This window comes from Parasteatoda tepidariorum, chromosome 8 (genome assembly GCF_982258835.1).
Source record: "Parasteatoda tepidariorum strain Cologne lab strain chromosome 8, Ptep-v5.0, whole genome shotgun sequence".
In the NCBI taxonomy this organism is placed as follows: domain Eukaryota; kingdom Metazoa; phylum Arthropoda; class Arachnida; order Araneae; family Theridiidae; genus Parasteatoda; species Parasteatoda tepidariorum.
Genome location: NC_141762.1, coordinates 98942055 through 98966902, shown reverse-complemented (window position 1 = coordinate 98966902; position 24848 = coordinate 98942055). Strand labels below are relative to the sequence as shown.

At 27.2% G+C, this 24848-nt stretch overlaps 1 protein-coding gene across 2 annotated transcripts in view; it reads left to right on the top strand.

Annotated features, from left to right (window-relative positions):
• The window catches only part of LOC107443058 (uncharacterized), a 48879-nt gene extending 41250 nt beyond the window's left edge, over nucleotides 1-7629 (top strand). For both annotated transcript variants that reach the window (XM_043052190.3, XM_087169493.1), the window contains 4 exons: nucleotides 237-276; nucleotides 1431-1529; nucleotides 4692-4805; nucleotides 6076-7629. In XM_043052190.3, coding sequence (XP_042908124.3) covers nucleotides 237-276; nucleotides 1431-1529; nucleotides 4692-4805; nucleotides 6076-6298 — 476 coding nt within the window. In that variant the 3' untranslated portion in view covers nucleotides 6299-7629. The remainder of the gene's footprint in view (nucleotides 1-236; nucleotides 277-1430; nucleotides 1530-4691; nucleotides 4806-6075) is intronic.
• Nucleotides 7630-24848: the final 17219 nt, after the last annotated feature.

Sequence of the window (24848 nt, the reverse complement as noted above, 5' to 3'; positions counted from 1 at the left end):
TTTTCAATATGTGTTCTAATGCAGATGGATTTAGATGAAATTTATTTTCATTGAATTAGCTATGCTAATTCAATGAAAATACTTTATATACTAAGAGTGTATATACTTTAGATTGTGTTGCCTATCATACTTGTAAAAATTTGTATGAAAGTCAATATTTAGGTTTATAAGGCAGCTAATTTAAATTAACTAAAAAGAAAATGTGCAAACTTTTCAAAATTTTTATTTGTGCGCAGGTGACGGCTCCAGGGAAGCAACTCCATCCAAAAGTCCAAGGTATGTTTAGTTATATACTTTCTTGTGTATTGTAAAGTTAATGTTAAAAACTTACATATACTCAAGTAATAACTAAATTAAAATCTAGCTTACAACTTACATATACTCAAATGGCAAATAATGAAAATCTATTACTAATAATAATCTTTTGATAATAATTAAAAGTTAATAGAATAAAGTTATGTTTTTTCTGATGCATGTGCCACAAAAGTTTAGGCACCCATTAAACTATTCTTTAAATTCTATGACGCTTTTTTCCAAACATTTTATTGTATGTTTAATATTTAAAAGACAAAAGATACTGCAAAAGAGAAATAAAAATTTAAAATAAAAAAAAATATTCACATTTTTACAAATTTTTATTGTCACGAAAGTTTAGGTATAAATGATATTTGTATAGAGAAAATAAAGCACTAAATTATAATGATTATTCTCTTATTTCTCTTTACTTTAATCCTTTGAAACACATGGTTATCTATTAAAAGGACAATGCATGTTTTGATATTGTCATAATTCCATACCTGCTAAGTCAACAGAGACTCCTGTATTTTACGACTATCTCCTGTTTACCCATATATTCTCAAATTTCTTTGTATTTATTGAAGAGATTTTTTAAAAAAAATATTAGCAATAAAATATCCACTGATGGCAAAAATACTTCTCTTATTCCTAAACAAATAGTGCTAAGGCCAGTACTGCAGTATGTTGAGTGTTATTGGTTTAAGTAATTATAAATATTGGTTTAAAAAAATCTTCTTCAAATTAGGATTTATATACATATTTTTTACTTTGCTAAATGAAAGTGCTTATATAATTTCCAATTTTTAATTTCTCTTTTTGACTTAAATGATGTACCAAAATTTTACTCATAGTAAAATCTGTTTTAATTTTTAATGTCGCTAGTAAAATCTCTGTTATTTTATTTCTCCAGTGTTCGCATATATGTAACTCTGTTTTTGGGTATTTCTTTTTGAAAAATAGTTATTATACATTCAAGTGATTTTTATTAGTGTCAGTCGCTGTATTTAAAATTTTCACTTTTCAAGGAATCTGCATTTCTATGTAACTTAAATACTTATATTAATTATTTTATTAAAATCTTTTGAAAAAATACTATTTTGCCTTTTTATTAATTTACTTCTGATATGTTACAGCCGTCAAGCATCTACAGCATCTCCTGCCCATAAAGCTGTCACAGTTACCCCAACTGAAAGAAAATCTAGGCCAAAATTTAAATTTTTTGAAATTCTGAAGTTAGTACTTTTTATTTACTTATATTACAGTAAAACTTTGGTCGACCATTCATTGCCAACAATAGGTGAAGGAAAACTAATAATATGGGTTTTGAAATAATGAATTTGAAAATTAATTTATTTACAATGTGTAAAAAAAGTTTTAAATGAAAAAATTGTGTACTTAATACAATATTATTTACAATGCCAAAGAAACTTTTCACATTGTTCTATTCAACATTTTCACAATTCATTCAACCACAATCCATTTCGGCGTACTGTAGGTCCATGGTGTATGAAAGCGCCAATCATTTTACATGTTTGATGAAATACTATTTGCGAGTCCGCATGTGCGTTTACTGATCTGAGTTCGGTGAGATTCTTGAACTCTCATGTGCAACTCTGCTGCATTTTGCGAGATATTCTCCATTTCTGGCTTCATTTTCCATCCTCTGATATCCAACCGAAAAGCCTCTTGATCTTTTTATAATAGCTAATATAATCAAGTTCTTTGCAGAGTTCTTAGTCAGAAACTAGTTCTTTTATTATGATCATGTAAAGTCTTTGAAAATTATTTTGCATTTTGTTAATGTATATAGTGCTTGAAAATATTTTTTGAGTGTTTAAAAAGTACTTAAAAGGTACTTATATTTTGTTGAAATATTTGGCTTCCTACCCTGATTAATTTTTTAAAAATGTACAGAAGTTTTGATTTGAACACACATTTTTCATCTCAGCAGCACAAATTATAAATTTGCGACATTTGTAATATTGCTTTTCATTTTATGAAAATTTACGTTTGTATAAAAAGCTTCCTCATTTTTTCAAAGACCTTCTGCAAATGTTGGCATCGGTTGTAGTGTCATTTGGCTTCCTCATGGGTATCACTATGCATTTCTTCAACCATTTCTAGAACTGAGAACACCACAGGTTTCAATGTTTTCATCAACTGATCCATAACCATCAAACACAATGTTTTCAACATTTTTATTTTCCATATCTTTAACAAATCCTCATTTTCATCATTAGTATCAGGTGTTGCTGTTTTTATTATCAAAACAAAATAAACAATCAGTAAACAGAATTTTTAGACAATCGATGCAGGAGTCTGCTTGTTTTAATATGACCCAAGCGAGTATTAACTTTATAAGAGCAATACTTGTGTTGTCGGAACGGGAATGATAAATCAGGGTTTGACTGTAATATTATAATAACTTTTTATTTTTTTTAAACTTTTTTATTAATGTGTTGGTATCTGAAATGTAGATTTTTTTCTCTCTTTTATTTTATACACTTGTGTTTTCTTTATTTGATTTGTTAAGTAAGTTTTGTTAGATTTGTTATGTAAGATTTATTATGTTTTAATGAAAGGCTTCACTTATTTATTCTTCAGCTAATATTGATTAAAAATATAAATAATTATTTGCACTATTTTTCCAGTTCTAAAATTGTTAAAAATAACTAATTTATTTCTCAAAATACTTAAAAATAAATGAACAAAAAAATCTTTATTTTAATATTTTGTGTTTTTAAATAGCTTCTAAAGAAAAAGGTTATGTGAAATTCGAAGAATGTCAATAAAGTAATCTTTTGAGCATTTAAGCTAAAATATTAAGATGTATGGGCAATCTAAATTTGCATCAACTAAAATAATAATATACTAACGTTTAAACTAACATCAACTAAAATTATGAATTTTCTTCGCATGCTGTTATTAGAATAAATAATTAAATTAAAAAGAAGAGTTTTATTTTATTTTATTTTCAGTACTTATTAGTTGTAACATGTTTTTACTGTTTTCTATTTTTAACAAACTTGTTTTGTATTTTTATTTTGTCTATTTTAGTGGGGTTTTTTAAATCCTTGCTGCTTCTTTATTCTTTTTTTGTTATACTTCATAATTACATTTTATTTATGTTACAGATTAAAAAGAACTTTTTATTTGATCAATTTATAATGAATTAGAGGATGTAGAACTTAGAATTTTATGGATTTCTTTGAAAATATTGATACCCTGTTTGTGTTGGTTTTATATGACATTTTTAAAAGCTTAATTTTTAACTGAAAATTTTAGCTTAAAAAAATTTGAAAGCTTTTTTTAATGTTAATTTTTTATGGTAATTTTTGCTTTAAAACTATAGTTGGAAAAATAGAAAAAAAAATCTTAGCAATAATTTAAGTTTTAGAACTAATGAACATTTTATTACTGTATTTTTACTACGATTATTATTTATGTACTGCAATTATTATTTATTTACTACAATTTATGAAATGTTAATTTTACAAAGCAAATGATATGCATTATGTGTGTAAGAATAAAGTTTAGTTACCAAAAATACCTTTGTAAAATATAAATTTCTGGTAAAGTTTTTATTCCTTATTTGTAACGGTATTTATATTTGTGAAAATTCTTTTCAAAATAGAATAAAAAATAATTTGTTAATATACCTTAGCTGCCAACTCTAAGGGATTTTTCCAGTTTTTCCAGATCTACTGGTTTAATTAAAATTTCCTAAAATTGAGCAAGTTTCTTAAAAAATCCCTATTGAAATAGAATTTTTGAACAGATTATTGCTTAAATATTTAAATAAATAATACTCATACACAATGAAGCAAACCTCATTTATACAGCTCAAAACTTTTTTTTTTTCGTTTTGTTCTAAAATGTTCAGTTTATTTTTATTCTGAATTCTTTTTTTAAATTAATTTTAGATGTCTTAAATACCTTTTATGAATTAAACACCTATTAATTTTTGAAATTATGAGTAAACATAATATATGACATTTCAAGAATATTCAATATCTGTCATAACTGGAAAATAATGCAGTTTTTCTATTTTGATGACTATGAAAATCCCTAAAATTCCCTTAAAATATTTAGTACACTATGCAGCAATTATCATGAAGTTTGTGTTATTTCGTAAAATCTACTGGATTTTTTCCTATCCATGTTGGAAGCTATAATATACATTAGCTTTGAAAATTTTCAAAATGTCTGGTTACTTTTGTCACTTTTGATTTTAGTGTTTGCTTAGAATAAAAGGTTTTTAATTATGACAAACTATGTTTAAAGTGTGATGAATTGCTTTTTTTTTATATCCTTGTATAATGTCTCCTTAGTTATTTTTATACAATTTTGTGAAATGAAGAAAATTCTGAGAGGCATATAACTTTCTTTTTCAGATTCTCAAAAGCAACAAGTACTCGCAACGATTTTGAAAATGTTTCTGTCTATCGCACTCGAGCACGTGGGCCTGATCCTTCTCTAAGGAAAGGACCCTGTCAAAATTTGCTTTTGTAAGTTCTATTTTAAATATTTGCATAAATGCGCATTCTTTTTGGGAAATAATAACCAGTTAGAAGTGATGTGTCAGATACATTTTTTATGAATAATATTGATTAATACATTAATGTATATGTTACCTTAAAAGTGTATAATTAATTTATTTAATTGAATAACTAGGTGTTACATGAACTAGTCAGTTAAAGTATATAATCAGTGAAAAATTTCATACTTTACTTAGTTATTCGATGAATTCGTTTCAATTTTCGCTAAAGTGAAAAATAAACAATTTCAAAGTTATTTTATCAATGAACTGATCATCATCAAGGACTTGACAGCCTGGGGTGGACTTTGGCCTAAGAAGTTTAATAGATCGGATCATAAATAGCTAAAATCTCTTGAAAAATACAGTTTACCCCCATTGCGAATAATTATTTGATAAATAATAAGGCTAAGCAGATGATATAATTTATTATTCCTTATATTAATAACTACGTCTAAAACATGGTGCGTAGCATTTTTAAAAAATACTTAAATGTGCTTATTTTTGATTTTTGTTTTTTAAAAGCCTTTTTAAAGGTGCTTTTTTCACTGGGTGTTTTTAAAAAATGCTTAATTTTTCTTTTTCGAAAATGAGATTTTTTTCTTTACCATGTCGATTTTTGCCACATATTATACAAAAGCCTACTTTTCACATAATACTATTCAACGTTTTCCACAAATTCATTCAACCACAATCCATTTCGACCTACCATCTGTCCATAGCGTATGAAAGCGCCAATCATTTTACATTTTTGGTGGAATACTTGCGAGTCCGCATATGCGTCTACTGACCTGAGTTCGGTGAGATTCTTGTGTTCCCATGTGCAACTCTGTTGCATTTTGCAAGATATTATCAATTTTTAGTTTCATTTTTCACCCTCTGAAATTGAACTGAAAAATCTTATAATCTCTTTATGGTGGGAAATTTAATTACGAAAAAAGTTCTTTGTCGGAACATGATCATGTAAAGTCTTTGAAAATTATTTTGCATTTTGTTAATGTATGTAGTGCTTAAAAAAAATTTATTATTATTTTTTTTGAGGGCTTAAAAAGTGCTTATTTTTTGTTGATTACTGGCTACTCACCCTGCTTAAGAGTTTAAAAAAGGAAAGAACTTAAATAAATTCTGAAGTTTCGGAAAATTATTGGGGGGCCTATTATGATTCCATTAATTTATTTTATTAATAATTTTCAACGTTTTTTGTATGAGTAATAATATCTATGTTTTTATCTTCATTTCAGGAAAGAATACATTCCTACAACTGGTCCTGATCCAAAAAATTACAAAGGTCCTAATACTTCACTTCTCCGTGGTCCTGATCCTAGCAATTTGAGTTCCAAATTTGAAAGTCGTGCAAAAGGTCCTCAGAGAGACCTGCACAGGGGGCCATTCAAGCACTCTAAAATGTCCGCAGCAACATCCCAAGAGGTGGAAACTGAAGCTGATAATTCACGATCGAGTTAGATTCCTCCTGCCAAATAAGTCATTAAAGAAAAAAACTTTTACTAAGCGCACCCTATCTCATAATTATTTATTATCTAGTCATTAGAAATAATCATTATTTAATGTAAAATTTCTATTTTATAGTACAAATTTTGTAAGATTTTTGTTTCCAAATACTGATTAGATGACTTGTGCTTTTCAAATGCATATGCGTTAAATATACAGTTGGACTTCTATTTAACAAACTTCCATTTTGCGAATTTCTCGATTTTGGAATTTTTTTCGAGGAATCAAGAACATTTTAGAAATTTCTTCGAAAAATAACTTCCAAATAACGAAGTGAATTTTCTATTTAACGAACTTTTCATTGAGATCCACTTTTGCTATTTTCCAAAATATTTCCAACTTGTTAATGCATTTTATGAGGGGAAATGACCTTGAATTAATTTTTGAAGCCACTGCTTTATGTAATGTTTTACTACTTTCTCTATAAGTTATTTTAGAGAAAGCAGTTAATTTCCTTTCTATTTTTGTTTGCATATCAAACGAAAAACTCTGACCAAATTAACGGATTTTATCCGTAGAAATTAAACTTAAGAACGCATGTAGTAATGTTTGTTTAAAATTACTTTAATAATAAATGCTGCTATAATTTTATACAGGAATTTTGCATTTTTTTTTGTTTAGTTGAAAATGTATTTAACATGATAGTGTAACACTGGATAATGTTTTGCTCTATTCTTGCTTTTCATGCAGATATCTTTTATGGTTAAGATTTGTAAAATAAATTGTAGATACTAGTTTAAAAGATAGCGATGTATCAATTGCTATTTTAATTAGTGTTTATGACTTTAAAACCTATTTTGTACCTATGTTTAAGTATTTTAAAATTTGATTTTCTATTTGACAAATTTTCCATGTAACGAACTTGTTATCGAGATTTAGTGACTTTGTTAAATAAAGGTCCGACTGTATTACTACTATGTTTGAAACAGATTTTTAAAAATTTTTTATTCAAAACATTTGTTTGTATTACCTTATAGGTATCTTTTTAAATTACTTGCATTTAGTGGGGGATGAAATTCTTTTAATTCTAATTTATCAAAATATAAACACATTCCCCTTGCTTCCACTAGGAAAAATATTTTTTGAAACTACAGAGAATCTGTAGTAGTTGGAGTCTTTAAGGTTAGCCTGTAAGGTACATGCTTGAATGAAAGTTGTACGAGAGCTGACATTTTTATTGAATGCCTATGAATAAAATTTTTTAAGAAAAATGAATATAACTATTCATTTAATGTAACTTATTAAATCATAATCCTTTACACTTAACCAAAAAAAAAAGAATAAAATATTTTTTGTAGAAGTAATATTAAGTAATGGATTTAAAAAAAAAACTTACTAATACGGGGTGCATAGCATTTTTAAAAAGTGCTTAAGGTGCTTATTTTTTATTTACACTTTTTAAAAGTCCTTAAAGATGCTTTTTTCATTCTTTGGGGTTTATAAAAAGTGCTTAATTTTCTATCTTTTAAAAAGGGATTTTTTCTTTGCCTTGTCAATTATCGCTCTCAGTTACAAAAAAATTCATGATTTTCACAATTTTCTCTGCAATATTTATCAGAAACTTGTTATTTTATCATGATTATGTGAAATTTGTAAAATTATTTTTGAATTTTATTGATTTTATGCTCATAAATTAAGAACTTTGAACGATAGAAAAAAATAATTTTCTTTACTGCACAGATCCTAAAGAAGAATTAAAAGTGATTAAAAAGATTTTTTGAGTGCTTAAAAGGTGCTTATTTTTTGTTGAAAAATATGACTACGCACCCTGTAATAAAAAAACAAAAAAATTAACTTTCTCTAACATTTTCAAATTTTATTAAAAGATGCAAAGCAGATGTTGAGTTGTTATTAGAATGACAACACCCCTGTGTTTGTTTCCACATTTCAACTTAAACTTATATATTTACTAATTTTTTATACACAGCAAAGGGCACCCGTAGAAATCATTATGACTAAAAAATATAATATGATAACTTTGTATTCTAAATTTTTATTTAATATCAAAATTTTGGCAAAGAGTGCTTAATCACTATTTTGGTGTGCTTCTGATTAAATATTCATATGGCCAACATGAAAGTGTGTACCCGAACGGAATTTTTGCACATTCCAAGCATGTGAGGCAATGTAATTTTCTAGTCCTGGTGTGTTTTATGATTGCTGAAACATTTCAAATGTGTATGCATTTTTAAGCACATGTCATGTGGTATTAATGATTTTATCAACTAAAACATTCAATAACTTTTATTGGATCCACCAATTTATTAAGAAAGAATTTTTAAATCTATTTCTTTACATTATATATATATATGTCTAATCCATGCAATTTTAGATTTTTTTTTAGTTTTCTATTTTTAATGTGTTTTACCTTTATTGTAAAAAAGTGCTCATATTTTTATGAGTTTTTAATTTGGGATATTTTTACTGCCTTAACCTAAAAGATCTGTTTTAAATTTATTCTCATTTTCCTACTGTTGTCTAGTCTACTGAACATTATTTGATTGATAGTTCAAAGCTTGATAAATGCTTTATTTTATTTATTTACTTATTGCATTACATCCTCAATGTAATGCATTTTAATTTTCATTCGATATACAGTAGCAACCTCGTTAATCTGAAAACCTAAATAATTTGATCCAATTTATGTCATTTAAAGGTGACATAGACAGCTCTCATGAGCTTGATACATAGCATTGTGCATATTTTTCATAGCAATATTGTTTGAATGAATGTTTTCATGAGTAGAATATTTGGATTGTTTATTTTGTCACTGATTAAATCACCTTATTTCCAGACATTAACTCAATTTCTTAAAATTCAATTCACTCTTCAAAATCCATTTTATATGTATTGAAAAATATGTAAGCACATCTTGTGCAAATTTCTTCATATTAAAAATTAATTGGAAATTTATTGTAAGTTGGTCCAGTCCAAGCTATGTTTATATATATACATATATAGTACAATAAATAAATACAAAAAGAAAATTTCTAATTAATTTTGTAATCTGGCAATCTTATTATGAAAACATTTTAAATAATTTTTTGAAATTTTTCAGGTTGTTTAAATTCATTTGAATTCACTACTCGCTTTATAGATTTCGTTTTATGTTTTGTTATGTTTTTCTTTTCATTTTATATTCTGTTTTTTTTTACGTGATTTTTATTACTTAACGTGTTCTATTTTGTTTTCAAAAAATTATTTTCGAGTGCTGCTCATTGTATTGATATATTTTGCTTTGGCTATATTGATACAGTATTAGAAAGAGCTCCTATTTGCAGATATAATCATGTAAGCTGATTAAGAGATTATATCTTCTTTTTTTTCAGGTTTTTTTTAAATAATTTTCTTCTTTTTTTTTTCATTATTCTGTTTCCTCTGTTCAATTTTTCCATGTTTTCTCTACTTTTTGAACTATATATATATGTGTGACCATAGACCACTTATACTTCCCAGACAAGCTAGTTCCCATCAATCTTAAGTTGGATTGGCTTCAAGTCTAACTGAGGATTGAACTCCTGTCCTTCACATTGACAGTTGAAGGCCTTAACTACCGATCCTTCATGGCTCCTTATTTTTTGTTGGACATAAAATCATCTTTAACGAATCAAACGAGTTAGGAAAATTTCCTTCTGTAATGTTTGTTGGTTACTTGGAATTTTTGTGAATTTAACAGCACAATGTGTAAAATTGTCTTTAACAAATCAAAGGAGTTAATAAGAGTTCCTTCTCTAATATTTGCTGGTGACTTGGCATTTTTCGTAAATTGAACTGCACAGTGTGCTCCGCCCAATTATTTCAGATTAGCGATATTCTCCTGTATGTGTTTTCATCAGATGGTAATGGAGAATAAAATTCTATGTGCCATCCTGAATAAGATAATTTATTGAAAACTTTCTATGTTAATCAATAATTTATTTCTTCAGTTACTTGTTATAAAATGTTATTTTTTGAAATATATTTTTAAAAATAGTTATATTTGTTTTCTTGTCATAATTATGTGTTGTCAGTATCAAAGTATTATCAATATTATTTACTATTAATTGCCTGTTTATTTTTTTGTAAAGTTCCTAGGGTTTCTCAGAATTTAAAATGATATTGATGAGTTTTTGTTATTTACATTTGTTTTAATGTTGATATTTATGTATTATTTATGTAGATTTTATTTATTTACATTTTATTTAAAATTTTTGTTGAGAATTTTAACGATATATTATGTATAAAAAGGGCTTATTTTGTTTTAGGCATTTTTTTTTAAAGAAAATGTGTGGAATTTTCTAGTCATTTAACTCGTTTTTTTTTTTGTGTGTGTTCATGTATATTTTAAAATATTGTTTTAGATTTTAATTTTACAACCTGTTGGCTTTTAGTATTTTTTTTTCTTTCAAATCGATTCGATGTTTAAAAGAATATTTAGTTGAATAAATAGTGGCTAATTGCAACAAATTTTAAATTATCTTATCTAAGATATATTTTGACTCAAAAATATTAATTGTCCCCTCTCTTATATAAATAATTTTGAACATGAGATTATAAAATTAACAGCATTAGTATATTAAACCATAGCTGCCAACTCTACTATATTTTCCTGTCGACTACTGGATCTTGCCGGCTTCTCTCAGTCTACTGGTTTAAATATAATTTGTACATTTTAGAAAATTCCCTAAAATTGTGTAAGTTCCCCAAAAAATCCCTATTTAAATAGAATTTTTGTACAGATTATTGCTTGCTTGAATATTTAAATAAGTATTACTAATACATTTTTAATCGAACCTCGAGAAAGCAGTTCAAAACTTTTTTTTGTTCTGAAATGTTCAGTTTATTTTTATTCAGAACTCACTTTTTAAATCAATTACAAAAATCTTTTAACTATCTTTTATGAATTAAATACCTATTAATATTCAAAATTATGAGTAAACATAATACATAATGTTTCAAGTATGGTTAATGTCTATCATAACTGTAAAATATAGCAGCTTTTCCATTTTAATGACTATAAAAATCCCCCAAATTCCCTATGTGTAAAATATTTAGTACATTATGCAACAATTATCATGAAATTTATATTATTTGGAAAATTTACTGGATTTTTTCCTATCCAAGTTGGCAGCTATGTTAAACAATACATAAATTAAAATTAAATAAACTATAATATGTCAGGCTAAAAAATATTGTTTATCAAATAAATTATAATTAAAAAAAAATACAGACTTATTTATATTATTATTGTACATAGCAGTAGTGTATATGTATGTAAATAGCTATCCAGTTATTTGAAGTAAACATAATCTTAAAAATTGCAAAACGGCTCAAATTGCAATGAAGCAACTGTAGATTAAACTAAAAAATTTAGATGCTAACAGGAATTGCTAATTGAAAATTTATTGTTTCTTTAAATTAGTGTTTGCATCTTTTTTCAACTCTCAAATCATTATAAAACTTAGTAATAAGTTTAATCTGTATGTGTGTACTAAAGATTGTTTAATTTGAAGAATTTTTTTGCTGTAATTATTTAGTCATTTTGAAGAAATTAAACCCATCCTAATTTTAAAAAAAAAATTATCGTTGCAAATCTTTCAAGTTTCTATCTGTAAAAACATGTCCATTGAACTTGTTGTTGACTGGTGCTAGGTTTAAATGAATAAAATTAGAGTTATATTGTACTTTTGTCAAATAATTTATTTAAAAAATAATAATAATAAACTCCAGCTTTATGCAAATTAGTTTTAATGTTTAAAGCATAACTAAGATGTACATTCTACCTATTAAAAAACTGATGACTGTTTGATTCTTCACCTCAAATATGTTATACGAAATGACAAAAAATTGGTAAAAGAATTAAGTTTTTAAAAAGTATTATTTATTTTTAAAAAAAGCATACAATAGCTTTATGATATTTTGTGTGTTATATAAGTGTTTGTATAATTTTGAAATGACAAAAAATTGGTAAAAGAATTAGGATTTAAAAAAATATTATTTGTTAAAAAAATGTATACAATAGCTTTATGGTATTTTCTGTGTTATATAAGTGTTTGTATAATTTTTTAATAGAAATTTTTATAACAAAGCTTGGCAAGCATTCCTAGACAATCTGAATAATACTAATGGCTTACTCCATGCATCTCCCTATGTGACATTTTTTCATACCTAAAAAGTAGTAAAACCTTACAAGATGTTTAGCTATTTGCAGCATAATTTTATGTATTTTTTAGTTATTTTTATACTTGTATACCATTATTAACATTCTATTTTAAGTAACTAAGATTTAAAGCTATTTATCAGTTAGTGTTATTGTGCTTTTAAATATTTTAGACTTTTAATTCCTTCAACCCATTTTTGGCCAAAGGTGTGCAAACGCACCATTTCAATAAATAATTCTTTATTAACCCTGTGACATATATTTTTCAGTAATTTTATTTTTTTGCTGTTGTCAAGGATTATTAAGGCATCCATAAATTATTAGTAATTCAATCGAAATAAGCACTTTCTGTTGAGAAATTTTTAAACTATTTAAGTTTTTTGACTTAAAACGGTTATTGACAAATGAAATTTTTTGAAAATGTATAATTATTTCTTTTGACATTTATAATATGTTTTTATGATGAATTAAAGTTGCAAGTCAGTCAATAAAAAGAATAATAAAACAAATTTCATAAAAAAAAAACAAGTGTTCAACTAAAGAGTTTGTTCATTGATTTGGTAAATGGTGCCTATATGCATCATTTTATTTCTTAAATGTAATTTTTCATACATGAATTTCTTTTTTTTGTGTCTTAATGAATGTAATGTAAGCATATTTCAAATAAAATACTACCACAGTTTATAAAGTTTATTTGCATGGCCTAAAATGGGTTAAAGGAATTTAATCTTTTAGTCAAAACTGAAAAATTTGATGTTTAAAGTGCTCGAATTATTTTAAAAGCATTGTGGTGGAATGAACTGAACTAGACTGAATTAAATAAAATGCATAGTAATGAACTGAATTCAATTAACCCCTTCCTTCTCGCTCCCGTGAAAATGACAGGGGGAGGTTTCGCCCTCTGTTTCTCTCTCCCATGATATTTCCGGGTTGGAGTGTTCAGTAGTAACGCTCCAATAAGAATAAAACTAATTAATTTCTTTTGCCTGGAAAACATTTTATCGCTTATTTTACACACCAGGTGGCAGTGCCAGGATATGTTTAAGGTAGTTGTAGATAGTTAGTTTATTTTAAATTAGATGTCAGCACTAATCAAATACACATATTTGTGATTGGATAAAAAAAAATAATAGGCTCTTTTATGGACGTTTTCTTGAAAATTAACTGATCATTAAGGGGTTAATTGCATAGAAATAAACTGAAATGAATTTGGCACTAGAATATATTTAATTCATGAACTGTTTAATACTAAAGGAGGATCCACTCTGACGTTATCATGACATATTTCTTGGAAGTTTCTCCCGGCCCAACTGCCCCCTCCAACAATGCTTTAGAGAAACAGTTAGTTGATTCCGTAGATGTCAATAGTTGACGCTCTACGGTGAATTATCCAGTGTCTCCATCATATTTTTATTTACTTTTGTACGATTATAGTTGTAGCTTGAATGAATGAATCATAATTCTTTGTGATTTATTGTTTTGAAGTTGAGTTTTTATGCTTCTTTTTAAACAAAATTATTGAATTAAGATTGGATTGCATGAATTTTAGTGTTTATTTATGTAGAAACATAAAATTTTCTAACCAACTCCATATCTTTTATTTTACATTTGAGTTCTATAATACGTAAAAAGTATTTCTGTCATATTTTTATTTACACTATTTGTTTTTCTCAATTCTGCATACAATAAATTCAACTAAAAACAGAGAAAATAATAAAAAAAATCAACTTTAATGGCACTTTTCACAATTTATTTTTAGTTTAGAAGGAATAATAGCATGTCCTTTGTATAAATATGTATTTTATTCAACATTAAAATAAAATTAAGAACAAAAAAAATGGTGTGGAATTAGAATATTTAAAATAAATCGTAATTTACTTTGCAAAATGTAATCTCGTTTTTGATTAAGAAATGATGTCCTTAATAAGCCAACATCTAAGCCAGGGATGGGCAAACTACGGCCCGCGGGCCAACTGTGGCCCGCCGTAAGAATTTATCCGGCCCGCGAATATGAACAAGATGTATTGTACATCCATTATTTTGTCTACTTTGTTTAAAGCTACTTTTTGGTCTTTATTTTTTAACAATGTACTGATGACCTTTTTACTTTCTCTATTGGTGAAATTGATTCAAATAGTCAATTGGTAAAATTTTCAACGCAGAAGTTCTTTATAGACCAGCCGCAGATTAGCTCCAATGAGCTTGTTTTTATCGAGGATCAGACACATGAAATCTAACATAGGTGAATTGTGCTTTACATATGGCAGACAGTGCATTTTAAGCTCCAACGAGCTGATTTTTCTGACGGTGCGAGTTTTAACATTATTTATTGAGTATGTAAATATTGCACGCTATTGTTGCTTCTAAACAAGCCAAAGTTTCAGTTTTGCAAAGCATTACCAAAAGCTAGTTTCCAAATTTTAATATTTCTTGCCCAGAAAATCAGTGCTATGTTTGCTTCATTTTATATATGTGAACAAAATGTTTTCAACTATGAACCTTAGAAGAAATCATTTCAGAAGTAGACTAACATGCAAGCATTTAACCTCGTTCTTTAAAATAAGCACATTCAACTTCGAACCTCAATATAAGGAACTTTTAAGAATGAAATTACAATTTCATTCATCTCATTAAATATTTAAATTAAGACTTGTATATCGTTTTTTTATTAATTTTATTTTAGAAGTTTTCACTAGGTCTACCAATCTTTTTTTTTTCTCGATTTTTGGCCCTCGACTAAAAAAGTTTGCCCATCCCTGATCTAAGCATTCTAAAGAACTAAAATAAAACAAATGACCAGGCAATTATAAAAAACTTTATAAATTCAATTGAAAATAATAAAAGTTAAAAAATCATCAATATAACTAAGCTTTTTGCTTTTGTGTGGCATTAAAACCATTAGGAACTGATTATTGCCATTTTGGCTTGTATATAAACAAATTTTTTGTCCTTAGTCAAAGATTCAGTTGAAAAAATTCATTCAGTTCATTTCTATGCAATTAGTTGAATTCAGTTAGTTCAGTCCTTTCCCCAACAGCAAATAACTTTTTGATGCTTTTGCATACTTATTTTTTATAATACACTTCTGATTACTGATTACAAGTAAATCTTTGTAAAATTTTCTTAAAATTGAATTAAAATTATTGATTAGTTTAATTCGAAAATGTGTAGACAAGTTATAAAATCCTTTCAGAGTAATTATAAAAAATGTGTTAAAGGAAATATGAATCTAGTTTTAAAGTGTATTATTTTTGTTTTAGTTGTTTTTTAAATCATAGGATTGTATTATATTAAAATTTACAAATGTGTCACCAAAGTGTTATTACCTATGGAAAGTAGATTTTTAACGTGTTATATGTACTTATAAAACTAAACACTAGAGAAATAATTAAAAAATTTCATTGGTTGTTTCCTCATGATTAATTTAAAAATTGATGATTTTAATTTATTTATAATTAATCAGTTATATTAAAATATGTGGATTAAAATATATATCCTCATAGTGTAGTAAAGCCAGTTTTATTATACACATGCTATTTTGTCCATCAGGAATGGTGTTTTTTACTTATTTTATTTGTCAATTTTTTAATTTCTCGAATTGAAGAAGAGTGAATTCTTTTACAGAAATAGTTTTACTTTTTTATTCCTTTTTTAAGAAATTTAGATCGTAGTAGCAGTAATAATTGACAGAAATGAAACCAAAACATTAAGAAAATGATAATTGAATGGGGAAAAAAAACATTTTTTCATCTTATTGTATTTGATTTGCTTGAAATTTTTAATTATACCATAGAATGTTATTTAACAATTTAGTAGGGAGAAAAACAAGGTTTCATTTATAAGGATTGGATAAAGTGTCGAAAATTTTTAAGATTTTTTTTATGTGTGGTTACATTTAAAAATATTATAATATAATAAGCAAAAAAACAAATTCTACCAAAGTGTTTGGTTTTACTTCATTAGTTCTTTTTGAGACTTTTGAATTGTTATTCTCTTGTATTCTTTTTAGTGTGATTCTATTACATTTTGAGAAAGTGACAAGTGTAAATTGACTAGCAATATTCATTTATGAAATCTATTTCTATCTGATTTGCATTATTCATTTGGTTACTTATAATTTTTGTTACACACTCCATTAGTATTGTTATGTTTAATTTATTTAAATAATTATCGTAGTCGAGCAAGAAAAGGGAATTCTAAATATGGAGAGGAAAATCTCAAGATAAGAGGTAAAGTTATTTTACAATTCCCGATTTTTTTATTTTTAAAGTTGTCTTACAATATAGATATTTTTATTTATTTATTTAATAATTTAGTTTTGTTTAGAGCTATGTGTGGATTATTTATTAGTATAAATTAAACGTTTAATTTATACTTTAAATCCTTTCGTTAACTTTTCTTTTTTAAATGTGTTCATTTGATTCATTTTATCTTATTGTTACTAATTTTGCATCCAGTAATAATTTATAATTATTTCATTTAGAATGCAAAATATTTGAGAATAGTTAAATAAAAGGCCATTAAGTGAAACTGGATCTTAAACAAATTTCTAAAAGGATTATCTTAGATGTGCTTAAAGGAATATAACTTATTTAGTTTTATATTTTTTAAAAATTAAATAAAAAAGATAAATTGATCTGGTCAATGTGGAATTCCTTTCTTTTTAATTTATTGTTCCCTTTTAATTGCTTTCTTGTAAAATTGATTAGTTTCTTAATGTACAATTATTCAAGAAATAATTATTGAAATTTAATAAGAGTAATTTTAAATTAATAAATCAATCCATGCATTAATATTTTTTATGGAAAAGTCAAAACTACTGAAGTAAAGGCTTTTTCATCTTTATGTTTTACAGTCGTCAATAAGTCACAAATTCTTAAAATATGATGAACGTTAATTAGTAAAATTTTTTTTATATATATTCTGAAATTTCATTTTGACCTGTCATATTTTATCAATTAAATAAATGCTATTTATTTCATATTTATGAATTTATAAGGAAATTTTCTTGTGTAACTGTCACCATGTTTACTTATGGAGAATTTAGATAACTATCTCCAATTTTAAGTCACTATTTTTTTTTTTTTTCATTTTGTAATAGTATTTTTGTTTTGTTTTATTTGTTTAAATGTATGCTACGAAACTCAGTAACCAAATTTTAATTTTTTAAGGTTTTAAGTATATTTTAAACCTTCCTAAATCTTCTAAAAATACTAATGTATCTCTGGAAAAAATTTACAGAAAAAAAAATATTTAAAGCTTTAAAAATAAAAATATGTAATATTATCTCATAACATCCTCCTTTTGCGAAGAAAGTTTAAAAAAATCCAAAATATTGATCTGTGAATGAAAAAATTTTTTTACCCATTGACAAAATTGGTGTTGTTTTGGGTTTGATGGCTCCTATACTATCAGAGTTGACCTATCAAACAATATTGGAGCAAACAAGTTCGCAAGTTAACGTTATGTTAGTATTGTGCTTATGTTAGCTTTTTCCTCTAAAAATAGATGATAAGTCGGCCTGTCTAATTCAGGGGCTCTAATGGCTTGCACACCCTATTTACACGTCATCACACTTTTCAGCTGTGTTAAAGAGTAATAGGAAACAGTGCGCATGCGTCATCATTGCATGCGTTGCTATGGCTACCGCTGTTTGATAATTTTTTTAGAATTCTTTTTTTCACTTTTAATTTTGTTATGCATTAAGTGGGTGAGTTTATTTTTCAGATGTGGGATCAGAGATATCCCATTAATACTTCTTGAGTTGTGAATAAAAGAGAATTTCATCATTTGAACGATATTTTTGTTTTTATTGTTTTAATTAAGAATCAGAAATTCTAACCTAGAGTTCAAACTGGATCGTTTTCAATACTAATTCAGATGAATATCGCAAATAATTAAGTCCCAAAGGTTAGAGTTGAAGCAAGAAAAAATATGACGCCAAACAATTTTTTTTTTTTTTTTTTTTTTAAATCTTATTTTTGTTTTTAATCTTAAAAATTTTAATTTGATGATAATTCACGAAAATTTTCTTTATTTATCCGAAACTTTTAAGGAGGTTTATAGAGATTTTTAATTATTATTATTCTATTAACAAAAAGAAAAGGAAGTAAGAAAGAAATTTATATCCTTATAATACTCCATAGGTTAACATAGGAGACAGGGATAGTACAATTCAATTCCTGAAGCTCGTAACGACTGTGAAAATGTGTAATATCAATAACAGTTATGTACTTGTGTATTATGACTTTTGCAAAATACTTTCCAGTTCTGATTTATTCAGAACAGTTATTTTTTCTTCTGTAAAATATAGTGTTGCTTCTTGTTTCCAAAACGATAGCAAATAAGTATTGTATTTTAGTGATTTTTTCGTGATAAAAATCTTCTTATATATGTATAAAAAAAAAAAAGATAAACTTCAGAATGCCATCCATTTCGTTGTGATGTTTAAGCTTTGCCACAGGTTCGAAGAAGAAAAAAAAAAACTACAAAAAAAAAAGAAGCAAATCACCTATTTTTGTGAAAACCCCCTTCTCTCTATTTCAGAAGGGATGAGTAGAAAATAAAATGTAGAGAAAGAGAGTGAGAGTAAAGCGTTCATTCATAGTTTTTATGGGTCGCCTGCTCTTCTATGAATTAGTCTCTTTTCTGTGCACAGTTATATTTAAGTAAATGTGTAATGTATAACTGAAATCATGTTCTTCAAACGAATAAATAAAGCGTTTTATGCTGTATTGCTGTTGTGTTAATATTTTTAAAATAAACAATATCTAGTCGGGAGTACAAACTTTTTGCATATGATTCGCCAATTTTATTGTATTACAATTGTTACCGTTAAAACGTATAATTCAGTTCGTTATCCCAAGTAGCAAAATAAGGTTTATTTTTACTTGGCCAAAACCTTTTAAATGTTAACCTAAAAAGGTTTGTTATGCGGTTTACTTGTAACCTTCTAACCGTAAAACGAAATCTGTGACAATCTGCTCTATTCTACTCACATTACTTGGAAAACAACCTTCTATATAAAAACCTTAAATCGAGGTTGTCTTAGGGTTTTCAAGCGTGAAAAAATCCTGGAATAAAGCTAGTCTCAAGGTGAAAATAATCTTAAATCTAAGTAAGTTTTAAGGTTTCTTTTTGCAAAGTCTTGTATGCCAGTTAAAGTATATAATAGATGAAAAATTCCATAGTTGACCTAATTATTCTATGAAATAACTATACTTCATTTCACCTTAAGTTGGCAAGGGAGAAAAGGGTAGGTAGACCGGATTACAGCCGTTGTCATGGAAACTAGGTTACTCTTTAAGTCGGTTGGGGGATGAGGTAGCTAAAAAAGGAGAGAAAGTGGCCAGTATTGGTGTTAAAGAAAAAAAAAACGCAGATTTTTTTTTTTTAAACCAAGAATCTTACTAAAATTTTGAACAGACTACAATAAAGAACACGATTTTTTTAGAGCATTTCTAATAATTATTATTTTAAGATACTAGTTGTAAGCTGATTTCTTATTATGGTTTTTAAAAAGCAGATTTTCTTATTCTGATATTTTAACTGAACGAAACTAATTTCAAACAACAAAAATTATGTTTAAAAAGATTGCTTAAATCTAAGTAAAAAGAAATGCGTAAATGCGCATAAATACTTTGTTTTAGATATTTCTTTTTATATGCAACTTATTTTTTGTAGATTAATGTAGTACATTAATTTATCCCACATTTGGGTTTTGTGGGGGAAGGAAAAGTCAACATAAACAGGAAATCATTGATCATGAAAAAGATCATACTTATGATTTATAATATTTACTGTTCTTTTTTTTTTCTTATTATGATTTTTCAACTAAACAAAACTAATTTTAAACAAAAAAAAAATTGTATTTAAAAAGATTTTTTTGCCAAGTAAAAAAAAAATGCATAGATGCTTATAAATACTTTGTTTTAGATATTTATATGTAACTTTTTTTTCGTAGATTAATGTACATTAATTTATCCCGGTACATTATTTTATTATTATTAATGAACATTAATTATGATATTCATATGGATTTTCTTTTCTTAGTTGTGAATAAACATTTAAAATGTTTCTGCTAGCACCACTTTTTATAATTCTTCCATGCTTTGATGGCGGAAACTTCTTTGTCTCTGACATTCTTAAAATGTTAAACTAAAATAATTAAGGAATTTAATGACTATTCAAATTAATAATTAAAAAAGGAAAGCAAGCTGAAGATTAATAACTTACAAAAGAAAAAAAAGCTATCGATTAATAAGCAACAATATAATACAAGCTAACAATTAAAACCAACTATACAATTCATAACTACAAAAACATGCTAACTTTTAATAATTAGCAAAAAGAAGAAGAAGAAAATCTAACAAGGAATCACAGCAAAAAATTAACAATTAGTGCAAAAAAATAACTATAAGAAACAACAAATTAACAGTTAATAACTAATAAAAACAAAACAAAAGAATTAAACTGTGCGAGTGAAGGAAAGCGAAATAAGAACTGACAAGCGAAGCAAAGCCTTGGAGAATGGAAAGAGCTGACTGACCAGTGTAAAAACATAGCCAACGCGCTAAGCCCTTGAAAACTAATTCAGCGCCAAACTAAAACACCTTCTTTGTACATTCGCTTTACTGAGAAGGTATTTAAAAGTTAAATATATTTACACATATAAAACTTCTAATACATGTTTCAAGATAAACTTTTCTTATAATACAACATTTATTTATATTTGTACGCGCATTTAAACAGCAATTAATTCTAAAATAGCGACGAACTACTTTTCAAAGGCTGAGTATTACATTTTCTACCCTTCCCTGCAGTGCCAACTTAAGGTGAAACGAACTATAGTGATTGACCGTTAAAGTGAAAAATAAGCAATTTCAAAGTTAGTTATAAATGAATTGATTATAAATATAATTGATAAATAATAAGGAAAAGCAGATGTTATAATTTATTATTGTTCATATTAATAACTACGTCTTAAACCAACGGAATGAAATGACGCACACAGACGTCATTGCAAAGCAGTTAGAACCTGTTCAAAGAGCTTTCGAGTGACGCCTTTTTCATACTTCAACGATCAAGTAATCGTTGTTCTATAGGATACCTAGTTAAATCGAAGAATTTAAATTTCGATACCTTAACTGACTTTTTCCATTGTTTGACTAATGTTTTTTTATGCCCACTAGAATGTCCGAATTGAATCGTTCATTCCAATATAGTGAACGAAATGTAGTTACGTTGTTTTTTTTTTTATTCCCAGAAAATCCCTCCAAAAACAGTTGTTAGAAATTTTGGCGCTTTCAAATCAAACATTTTGCCATTGACAACGATTTAATCTGTAGCAAAAGTCTCGAGAATGCTATCCAAACCACCATTTCTCTTGATGTTACTACTCAATTAACAAACGACATATTGTATTCTTTATGAATGAAAAAAGAGTAACAGGACTACTTGCATGTAATCCATGATGGAAAAAAAAATTTGAAATCTTGATTACTTACCATTATTGAAAATTTGAAGTGAGCATTGCACAGTCATTAAGAAATCGGAGTTTCTGTATAATCGGAACCTTTTCAAAAAGAATTTTCAATATAATCCCCATTAATGTTTGAAAATCGAAATCACTCTTTTTGCAGTGTTGCAAGCGGTGATATATTTTGGAGTTAAAAGACTAGGGATTATTCGCATTCTTCTTGATTTTAGTTTTGCTCAGTTCTCTAGATGTATGCTGATTCTCGAAAATGGCTGCTTCTAGTCAATATATCGCTTAATGTTTAGAGCGGAATAACGCAAATTAAATTTTATAAAGGAAATGGAATTGAAGAATATCAGCATTGGCACGACAGCCCTTTGTGAGCCTGGGCCTTCCTCGGAAGCTTTTCCCATTCTGCCCTTCTCCCATCAATTGTTTTCCAGTTCTTTACCTTTAGGATGGCAAAATCCTCATCCACACAGTCCTTCCCTATCTTTTTGGGCCTTTTATTGGAGGGGGTTGCATTAGAGGCTCTCAATGCTGTTCGTTCTGGGCTCATTCTCACTACATGCCCGTTCCATCTCATTCTACTTAATTTAATAGATTTAATGATATCGCCATCAAAGATTCTATATATTTCAAAATTATATCTTTTCCTCCAGTTATCGAGTATAAGGCCAAAGATGGTTCGTAGGACCTTCCTTTCGAAGGTTGCTAACAATTTCTCTTCCCTTTCTGTTAAAGTCCATGTCTCTGAGGCATAAGTCAAAACTGACTTGATTAATACCTTATAAAGTAAGATCTTATTCTTTCTTTTTATTAAGTGAGATTTCAATAATGATCTTAAACCATAGAAGCAGCGATTGGTTGCGATTATTCTTTTTCTGATTTCAGGACTGATGTCATTTTGATAGTTTATTTCTGATCCTAGATAAGTAAAATATTTACAGATTCAAATTTAAAAGAATCTGTTTTAAACAATTTAGGGATGGTTTCTATTGTACCACAATGCATCAAAATGTTAAATTGTTCATCATTCTGAAAAGCACTTCGTTTATAATAATTACAAATCGTGATGTAATTCTAAAGACAGATGAACAAAACGTTCTTATTTCATAAGATCGTTTTCGTGAGCCAAATTTTAGAATCTAGGAAAAGCACTGAATGCCTGGTTTAAATTCGAAAGCAATATTAAAAGATGTTATTTGAAAAAAAAAGTAATGTATTTTTAAACTTTAAAGAGCAATATTAATTACTAGGAGGCTTTGTCCCCTGCTCGCTGGCGCTCGCCAACCCCCGGAACTGCTTTCGCAGCTCATTGGATACGTTCTTAAAGTCTAGCTTTTGTATACTTTTTTGAACATAGAAGTTCCGAAAACTTTTCACTGTAGAAAATTCTAAACCTGTGCATTTCAATATTAATTTGAAATAGCAAACAGTTCACATATTTTTCTTAATCACACTATTCTAAATTTCAGTTGTTGAGAAAAGTAACTGTTGTAAGTTTTGTTTTAAAGTCTTTCCCACCAGAGGACTAAAACTACGTGTTGTAAAACAATATGAAATAGTAGGGGAGAGTGGGGTCAATTGTAAAAGGGTACGATTGTAACAGAGCAAAAATTTCGAGTGTCGGGTTCTAGATTTGGTTCCTAGGTGGCGCACAAGGTGCATTTAACAAATCTACATGTACACCCCTGATGGCAACCATTTTTATGTACTTTTGAAAGAGTTACATCGCAAAAGATATTTTCACGCCACGCAAGTACTTTTTTTGGTATTAGAATACTATATTATAACAAAGTAATTTTGTTTAAACAAATAAAAATTAGTAACCGAATATGTAAGTGGACACCTTAATTAACATTTCAATAAAAAAAAGATTAGTTTTGCTAATTAATTAGCATTGTTTTTAACAAATGAAGCTGAAATGGCGTCTTGGGGACAATTGTAACAATAAGTAAAGGGACGATTGTAACAGTTGAAAATAAATAATCTTATGTTTACAAACCATTACTCAACTCTTTAAGAACCACCAATAGTTTCCTATAGCATTTATATTATGTTGCATGTGCATTATTTTATTTGTCACCTTTCACAGCATAAATTAAAATTTTTAACCCCTTAAAGTTAAAAGTTTAACCCTTTAGGTCTATGTTCATTATTATTTTTACTCCTAAAATATCACTACTATTTTGATCAATAAAAAAATATATCACAACTATGATAATATGTATAATTAACTATGTTTTAGTTGAATTTATGAACTGTTACAATTGACCCCGTAAGTGGGGACAATTGTAACAAGTGCACGACTGTCAAAAATGGTTAATAACTAATATAATAATATTTAAAATCAGGTATTTATTTTTCTTCTAGTAGAGGATAGTCTGCTTTACACGTCTGTCAATAAATACTAATAATATATTGGATTTTTTGTTAGTTACAAATAGTTAAGTAAAAAATGTTACAATTGACCCCACTCTCCCCTACTGAACGCCGGATGTAAAGCATCGGCTTCGATGAAGATAATTTTGTGAGAATTTTTTTGATAATTCGGTGAGAATTCACCCGATTAGACATATGATGCTCACTACGTGCTCTTGCACACCGAAGCCTATCAATTAAAACGTATTAGCGTTTTATATAATATAGATTAGCCATATGATGCTCACTACGTGCTCTTGCGTGCCGAAGCCTATCATTTAAAAATGAAAACTGTTGCCAACTAGAGAAAAGAAATATCGGTTTTATTGATAAATACGCATTAGCGTTTTATATAATATAGATACTTTTACTTTATTCATACTGGCAATTGAAATGGTAGCCTAGAGTAGAACTCTCTACCTGTGGCAACACTTCGCCTGCTTTCCCTATTTGCGTGTGGAGAG